At 43.0% G+C, this 9183-nt stretch overlaps 1 protein-coding gene across 1 annotated transcript; it reads left to right on the forward strand.

Annotated features, from left to right (window-relative positions):
• The first annotated feature begins 30 nt into the window (after nt 1-30).
• LOC116744108 (galectin-10-like) lies at nt 31-4130 on the forward strand. The gene is made up of 4 exons (XM_032613429.1): nt 31-60; nt 1409-1485; nt 1993-2203; nt 4017-4130. Exons 1-4 carry the CDS (start codon nt 31-33, stop codon nt 4128-4130), a joined length of 432 nt encoding a protein of 143 aa, XP_032469320.1.
• The last annotated feature ends 5053 nt before the right edge of the window (nt 4131-9183 follow it).

Genomic DNA, 9183 nt, shown 5'->3' on the forward strand with positions numbered 1-9183 from the left:
AGGCACTAGCGTCTTTAGTCAGAGGAGGGGATGAGGGAGTGTGTGCAGAAGTGCAAGGAGGTGAGGCTGTGCATTTGTCTTCATGGCTCTGTGTGTGTGACTACAGCACACCAGTGCATGTTACGGTGAGTAAGAATGTAGGGAGGTATGTGTGACATGATGAACTGCATGTCTTTGTGTGACTATATGTGAATGTGTGTATGTGAGAATCTGTGACTGGGTGTCGATCGGTGAATATGTGTGTGCATTTGTCTGCATGTGAGGGTTCTCCCCTACACAGCAGTGACTGTTTAAATGACTGTGGGTCTTCCCATGTGTATCAATGTGGATCCTGGTTGGCAGAAGTGGTGGCCTTGTGGCCTGTGAGTTACCCAGAACTCATCTCTGAGCATTAATGAGAGCAGAAGGAGTGATTCCTTACATGCCTCTTCTCAAGAAGAGTGAGAGAAGGTGACCTCAGACTGTAGGGCGCTGCATCTCCAGTCTGGGTGCACACACAGTGACCACTCGCTCCACCTCAGGTATCCTCCCCAAGTCGGCCCTTCCCATTGCCTCACAGGAGGAGGGTGAGCAGATCCTGGACCCCAGGGGAAAGCTGTTGGGAGACTTGGTTTCAGAGAATCAAATCACCTGAAGCTGGAAGGAACACATTCAGCCTCAGTCCAGACAGTTTACAGCAGAGTTCAGTCAACAACTTGTAGATTCTCCCCAATTACTTTCCTGTCCCACACCCTTTGTACAAGTACTGACTGTGTTCTCAACAATGTTGTATACATTCTTGAAAGGACATGCATTCCCCTTGATAATTCCAATGCATATACATCTACATCCCACACACAGGGGTTTCCTGTTCCATTATTACGTCCCTCTCTCTTTAAACAAATGTTTTTCACTGGAGTGAATTTTTACACTTTCATATTTTTATATCCTCAAGTCTTGTCTTCAGAGTTTCAGATGGTAGAAAATAATTGCAGGCAGTATTCCTGAAAGGGTCCTCCCCCTTCTGACAGGTCGCCCCTGTATGGACCCTGCACGTGCCAGTGATTAGGCTAAAGGTTTTGGTCATCTATTCCTGAGAACACCCTATGAAGTGGGAATTTCTGATAATCCTCCTTGTACCAAGCAAACTGAGGCAGGGAGAGTTCAAGTAATGGATCTAAGATCTCACTGCTCGTAAGGGGCAGAATCAGGATTCGAATCCAGGCAGCCTGGCTCTTGAACCCTTGCTCTTAACTAGGATCCTCTCATCTCTTCAAGGACATAGGGACCTGACTCTCGTGAAGTGGGGAGATTGGGGCCCTCAGAGTTCGTTCTTTGATGTGTAACCTGCTGCACCCCTGGGAACCGCTGTAGGAGGGGAGCCCACACCTGGCCTTGCCCCTCATCCACTCTTGTTTCCCCATGGCAGGTCCTGTACACATGGCATGTGTCCTTGTCTATTGGTTCTTCAGTGACAATCAGAGGGAAACCTGCCCTATCTTTCAGGTGGGTACTCGATAGCCCATGGGTGGGGAGGTGAGGGAGAAGTGAGGATATTAGAGTATGGGGCGGGCAGGTCGCTTCATGTATGAGTGCTGTTAAAACATGAAATAGCATAACAGTAGCACAATGCAGATGCAGGTCCTGGAGACCCCTGCAGTGCCAGGCATTATGCCTGCAGTTGCAGAACTGTTGGCAGGTCTTGGGGTCTGGGAAAAGGGGTCAGGGCTTTGGCTCTTCATCAAGGGGCATAGGACTTCCAGCAGATAAAGAACCAGTAGCCCCAGGCCAGTGACTGCTGCTCAGTTTGAATCTTGGGCCAAGGAACAGGGCATCCTGCTATCCTGGGCAGGATAAGCTGAAGGAGGCCCACAGGAACAAGGATTACAGTATCCCCCAGGAAGGCCTTCCTTCTACCAGGGAGGAATTGGGAAAGAATGTGTATGTGTATGCCAAATGTGGGTTCCCCCACAAGAAGAGGCCTATTCAACATGCTATGTGCTTGCCCATCAGCAAGAACCCAGAAATGCAGGTGGATTTCCACACTGGGACTGATGAGAACTCAGACGTTGCCTTCCATTTCCAAGTGTACTTTGGCATATCTGTGAAGATAAACAACCGTCAGAATGGGAGCTGGAACTGTGAGGTGGCATCCTCTGGAATGCCCTTTGTGGATGGTCAACCATTTGAACTGCACATCTCGGTGCTGCAAAATGAGTACCAGGTAAGTGCACCCAGGAACCATCCATTCCACGGCCTCTACAAGCTCTCAGAGGAGGATACAGCTCTCCCTGGCCTTGCCCCAAGTGTCCTTCAGGGTCCATCTCCCATAACTACTCCTGCCCCTTTAATCACAAAGCACCCTCTGCTTGTACCGCCATCCTCAGGTCTTTTCCCAAATCGAACCAGGGTCAAGATCAGCTTACCTGCCACTTCCCTCAAGGTGGAGAATTTGCTCTGACTTCACCCATAGTTATCATTTCTACCTATGCTGTTATTATTTGAATTTTCATGTCACTAAATAGTTAAGATATGCAAATGTATAATTTTAATCCATCCAATATAAGTCTTTCTCTCACTCTCAAACCAGGACAACTGTTACTAGTTTCTTTACACTCATTCCAGAGGCAATATATGCTTATACAAGTACATCTAACTACCTACCCCTTTATATATAAAGAAAGTATATACTTTTATTAATGGATAAAAATATATACTTTTATCCATTTTATATATATATATACTTTTTTTTTAAAGAAAAGGTGTCATGAGTTTCTCTATATATCACACCATGAAGACTAGAGTTTATTTGTGATCTAAGAATGTATCTTAGGGGCTTCCCTGGTGGTGCAGTGGTTGAGAATCTGCCTGCTCATGCAGGGGACACGGGTTCGAGCCCTGGTCTGGGAAGATCCCACACGCTGCGGAGCAACTAGGCCCGTGAGCCACAACTACTGAGCCTGCGCATCTGGAGCTTGTGCTCCACAGCAAGAGAGGCTCCGACAGTGAGAGGCCCGCGCACTGCGATGAAGAGTGGCCCCCGCTCGCCGCAACTAGAGAAAGCCCACGCACAGAAACGAAGACCCAACACAGCCAAAAATAAATTAATTAATTAATAAATATCTTAGATCCATGACGTCTCATAACTTAATGTTTGCATAACATTCCAATAGAAGGATTACCAAAAATGATTTAACTTGACCCTTATTCATGCACATTTAGGTTGTTTCCAATATTTTGCTCTCAAGAATGATGCTGCGGTAAGGTTTCTGTACGACACTTTTGTCATTATCAACCTCCCAATACTTACATTGGAGGAATAACTGGTTCAAAAACCATATGAATTTTAAATATGACAAACTAACACCCAAAAAATGACTGCTTCTGAAGAGTCTCACCAATAAAGAATATGTTCAAATATTCTGCCCTTTTTAAATGGCTAGGCAAAAAAAAATAATATTTTTTAAGACTGAGGTAGAGCATCTTTTCGTATGTCTATAAGCTGTTAAAATAATATCCTATTTTTAAACCATCTGTACTATTCTACCTCTTTAAGACCACTTGAGTTTCATTCTTCACCACCGTCACCCCAAATCTAAGGTACTCAAAGAAAAAACTGGGTGATCAGAGTAAATGGCAGCAAAGTTTGCAGAACTGAAGTGTATGCATTCAGTGAACACTTACCAACCCCTTAGCCTGTGATGCTCTGTGCAAGAGACAGGGAGTCAAGATTCATGAGACACAGTTCTTGGCCATGAGAAGCTTCTAAGCTAGAGGAAAGGCCACGCAAATATAGACCGTGCAACAGAGAGTGGTAGAACCTCCCTGGAGGAATAAGAGAAATACAGAAAACAAAGAGAACAAGTCTCCAAAATAGTCCCAAAAGTTAGCCTATTAAAAGAAGCATATCTACTGGGTTTTGAAGTTTGAATAGGGGTTTTCTGAGTGGATAGTGTGTGTACTAGGGCAGAAGTAGAAAGGAAGACTGAAAGTTTGTTTGGTGGCATACTGTATTTCTGACCCATTTTCCCTTCCAGGTAACAGTAAATGGCCAAAAATATTATAGCCTTGCCCATCGACTCCCACCACAATCTGTGAAGTTTGTGCAAGTGTGGAGAGATGTCTCCCTGTCCTCAGTGTGTGTCTGCTAAAGAGGGATGTGACCAGACTCCCCATTATCAAGGAGGTTCCTCCATCGAAGTGACCATGTGACTCCCAGAGTTCGCTAACAGATTGGCTCCTCCTCACCCTTCCCCAAAACTTGATCATTAAAACTTCTGAAAACTTAACAGGGTTTGGTTCTTGCTTTGGGGGAAAAAAGAGTAAGTGGTCATCACCAAGAGGGGTGTGAAAGTACTATAGAAAAGATCAAGGAATCTAAAAGCATAGCTATTTCTCTGACACAAGGACTAAGGGACAGGGTCACTGAATTGTCTGCAAAGACATTAGTAAAAATATCCTTATATAGTACCTACTATATGCCAGACACTGAACCAAAACCCTTCCCCCATTTCAGACAACTAAACCAAGATATAAGGCATCTGTCTATATACACAAAGCTATAATTGGTGATATGGGGAAGAAACTTTGTAATTTGAGGGAAATCAGGTGAAATTCATAAAAACTACTAGAACTGATAAACGAATTCAGCAAGGTAGCAGGATACAAGATTAACATACAGAAATCGGTTGCATTTCTGTCTCCCCAGGAATAGGAGAAAATATGATAATAGTCACGTTTACATCAAGCCAGATTTACTGCTATAACTATCCTGATATCCCTATAGAAGTTGTGCTGTGGTTTTTTTTGTTCTACTTTAATAGAAAGTTTAAAGCAAATATTTAATTGCTGACCTCAGAAATTTTGATAGTTACACACATATTTGGGAGTTTGTTGGTCTCATTTGGAGACTTCCTTTGGACCCTCCTTTATGTACCTTTTAAAAATAAAAGTGGAAATATCTTTAAAAAAGAAATCAGTTGCATTTCTTTTTTTTTTTTACATCTTTATTGGAGTATAATTGCTTTACAATGGTGTGTTACTTTCTGCTTTATAACAAAGTGAATCAGTTATACATACACATATGTTCCCATATCTCTTCCCTCTTGCATCTCCCTCCCTCCCACTCTCCCTATCCCACACCTCCAGGCGGTCACAAAGCACCGAGCTGCTGTTTACACTAACAATGAAATATCAGAAAGGGAATGTAAAAAAAAAATTATCCCCTTTAAAATCACATCAAAAGAAAAAAATACTTAGGAATAAACCTGACCAAGGAGCTGAAAGACTTATATGTTGAGAACTGTAAAACTTAATAAAGGAAATCATCCTTTCCTTAGGGAGTAGTCTACTTGCCACTTCCATAGTTTTTCAGAGTCAGATTTATGAATAACTCTGAATCACTTTTTCTTCTTATGTGGTTCTGTTTATTTAAAGGAAGAGACATATACTTTGATAAAAAAAAATTAAAAAGGAGAATGTTTAAAAGATATAAAAGAAATCAAAGATGATTCAAAGAAATGGAACGATATCCCACACTCTTGGATTGGAAGAATTAATATCATTAAAATGGCCATACTACCCAAAGCAATCCACAGATTTAATGCAATCCCTATCAAATTACCCATGATATTTTTCACAGAACTAGAACAAATAATCCTAAAATTTATATGGAACCATAAAAGACCCAGAACTGCCAAAGCAATCCTGAGGAAAAAGAACAAAGCGGGAGGCATAACCCTCCCAGACTTCAGACAATACTACAAAGCTATAGTAATCAAAACACTGTGGTACTAGCATATGGATCAATGGAACAGAATAGAGAGCCCAGAAATAAACCCACACACCTACAGTCAATTAATCTTCAACAAAGGAAGCAAGGCTATCTTTGGACTCAGTGACTGGCTTCCACCAGTGAAGCAGAAGGTACAAGATATAATAGGACCTAGCCCTGGGAGTCAGGCAGTGCCACTCCCATCACATCCTATTGTTCAAAAGCAAGTCAAAGAGACAGCCAAGGGCTTCCCTGGTGGCGCAGTGGTTGAGAGTCCGCCTGCCGATGCAGGGGACGCGGGTTCGTGCCCCGGTCCGGGAAGATCCCACATGCCACGGAGCGGCTGGTCCCGTGAGCCATGGCTGCTGAGCCTGCGCATCCGGAGCCTGTGCTCCGCGACGGGACAGGCCACAACAGTGAGAGGCCTGCGTACCGAAAAAAAAAAAAAAAGAGAGAGAGACAGCCAAAATAATGGATGCTTACTAAACTAATTGTGGTAATCATTTCATGATGTATTACGCTGTACACCTGAAACTTACACAGTGCTGTGTGTCAATTATATCTCAATAAAAATGGAAGGAAAACAACCCAAGGGAAAAACAAAAGAGAGACAGCCAAAATCATGGGGAGAAGGCTACATAGGGCATGGGTCTTCTGACTTATGGTTCTTGGGAAGTCATCCTTGGCCACTAGCTACTGTTCCACCCTCAGGCCCCAGCGACTTCACACTTCCCACATACCAAAAACACTAACGTCTCTCTAAAGAATTCCCAAGCGTAGTACAATCACAAAAAAACAGGCTCAGGAATGATGTCCAGCATCTCATTATCTAAACCAGGACCTGGTGCTCACGAAGTCAATGCTGAAAGAGACACAGGGGAAAAATGCAATAAACACACCCATTTTAAGAGGGGGCAGCAGGAGATGTAGAGCAATCCTCGGTCCCTATCATTTCTGAAACCAGCCAGCCTCAAATCTATCATTCTCTGCGGGAATCCTTCTCTGCAGCAATTGGCACCACCCTCCATTCTCAGCTTCTATGAGTTCTTGCAAGACGGTAAAACGGGAGCTCCTTCCTTCTAGAGGCTCTGATCATCTGCTCCTTAGTTAAGTCTGGAGAACCACTTAGGAGACACGAGATATTGCCTACAAACAGACCAAGACAGATTTAAGGAAGTCCTCTGTGTCCACAAGGACTATCTCAGGCATCAGTTTTCATCATTCATATCATCTCTCACCACGCCCACCGTCACAGCTTGTAGATCTTCAACTGTAACCTTACTAACTGGTCTGCCTCTTTCCTTAGCCTTCTCAACGTAACCTCCAGATACCTTGAGGTGGCAACTCACGGCTCACCGTGCTCTCCAGGCCTTTCTTCCTGGTTTCATTCCACAGGGGAATGAAATTTCCTCCTCTCTATCTGTAAACTCTTGGGTTCTGATTTGGCCCAATCTCCTTCTTACACCTGCCCTGTCTCATTCTTGGTCACTTCAGCATTTTGAAAATGGATCGTAGAACCCCATCAGTAGCCTGTAATTCATGTTTTGGGGAATTAGGCAAATTCTTGGTCTAAGTCCATAGCTTACTGAGCAGAGCATGAGTCAGATTTTATATCAACTTGTCCCTTGGCTGGTGGCTACTTTATTTGAATAAACTACAGAACCCTGCACAGTGGCCCTGCTAAACAAACATGTAATAACTGCCCTTCCCTGAATGATATTTGTCAACCAGTCCACTTCACATAGATCGGTACATTCATCTCTATCTTAGATACTGCTCTGTGCTCAGGGTGGCCAGTAGAGATGTTTCAGATACAAATATATAACATAGAGAGTCCAGGGATCAGTGGTCAACAAAAAACTTTGAAGTGCCTCTGGTGACTTCCCCAGCCCCTGTTTTCCTCAATCCTTCTCAATCCCTGATCATCTCTCAGCTAACAGGGTATTTCTCAAGAAATGGAAAGCCAGCCTTGGGTCCTAAAGCCTTCCCTTCTCAATGCCTTTTGCTCTTCCCAGTCTGTGCCAGAGTCCCCAAAAGAAGAAGTTCTGTTCTGTGATAATTCTAGTCTTTTTTTTTTTAACATCTTTATTGGAGTATAGTTGCTTCACAATGTTGTGTTAGTTTCTACTGTATAACAAAGTGAATCAGTTATACATATACATATATCCCCATATCCCCTCCCTCTTGCGTCTCCCTCCCACCCTCCCTATCCCACCCCTCTAGGTGGTCACAAAGCACTGGACTGAACTCCCTGTGTTATGCAGCTGCTTCCCACTAGCTCTCTATTTTACATTTGGTAGTGTATATATGTCCATGCTACTCTCTCACTTCGTCCCAGCTTACCCTTCCCCCTCCCCGTGTCCTCAAGTCCATTCTCTAAGTCTGTGTCTTTATTCCTGTCCTGCCCCTAGGTTCATTAGAACATTTTTTTTTTCAGATTCCATATATATGGATAATTCTATTCTTGACGCCCAAGTCCCCAAAAGCCGTTTCCCTTCTGTGGCGTGTCCGTGGTGCTGACTAATGATGGCTCTAATGTGGAAGCACGTCTGTTTCCAAGTGAGGGGCAGGCAACACAGAATAAAAGGGCCTTTTTTTCTGATGAGTCATAGCACTAAATCTCTATGATGGATGAAACATAAATTCACTTTGGATTTTCTGTACAAAAATTTGCAGGGACTTCCCTGGAGGTCCAATGGTTGGGACTCCATGCTCCCACTGCAGAGGGCATGGGTTCGATCCCTGGTCAGGGAACTAGGATCCCACATGCCGAGCGGCCACACACACACACAAAAAAAGTTGCAAATTGTTTCAGATTCTTCTAACAGGAATTCTTACGCAACAGAGTTTAGAACTGGAGAAAAACTCAATTTTCATCAGCATTTCATATATTGATTACTCAACAACTATTAAAATATTTTACATATTCTTCTCCCAAAGAACCAAGATGCTGTAAAAGTTGCTCAAAAACAGCAAAAAATTTGCTGTTTTCATTTTCATAAAACTGCAATGGTAAAATAAACCTACATTCCATACTATGGTCTCATAAGCCATATATCAAGACGGATGGGATTTCCTTACCCTTCCCTCACAAAATAGATAAAACATTAATATAGGGATAATTCAACAAGAGTTGGCAATTACTCTGAATATTAAAGTACTAGTATGTTCTATCAATAAAGGGCTGATGTAGAAATTAAGCAGAAGTTACAATATTACCAACAACAAAAAAAGAAGAAATATACCACAGCATGTTTATGGCACTACTTCAATATTTTATTTTTAGGGACCACAAGATGAGTTAAGAAGTTCTGGTAAATATCAGAGAGGCAGGATCCCTATCACAAAGGCTTTGAGTACCAACATAAGAGGCTTATACTTTGTCCTGAGGACATTTGTGAGCCTTAGGAAGCTACAGAGCCGGAAAGCAA

Source organism: Phocoena sinus, chromosome 19 (assembly GCF_008692025.1).
Source record: "Phocoena sinus isolate mPhoSin1 chromosome 19, mPhoSin1.pri, whole genome shotgun sequence".
NCBI classification, from domain to species: Eukaryota; Metazoa; Chordata; class Mammalia; order Artiodactyla; family Phocoenidae; genus Phocoena; species Phocoena sinus.

Excerpts from the sequence above, each read along its gene's own strand:
- LOC116744108 (XM_032613429.1), top strand. The coding sequence starts at position 31 with ATGAGGGAGTGTGTGCAGAAGTGCAAGGAG. Across the intron at positions 1,486-1,992 it reads AAACCTGCCCTATCTTTCAG|CAAGAACCCAGAAATGCAGG; the intron begins GTGGGTACTCGA and ends CTTGCCCATCAG. Across the intron at positions 2,204-4,016 it reads TGCTGCAAAATGAGTACCAG|GTAACAGTAAATGGCCAAAA; the intron begins GTAAGTGCACCC and ends TTTCCCTTCCAG.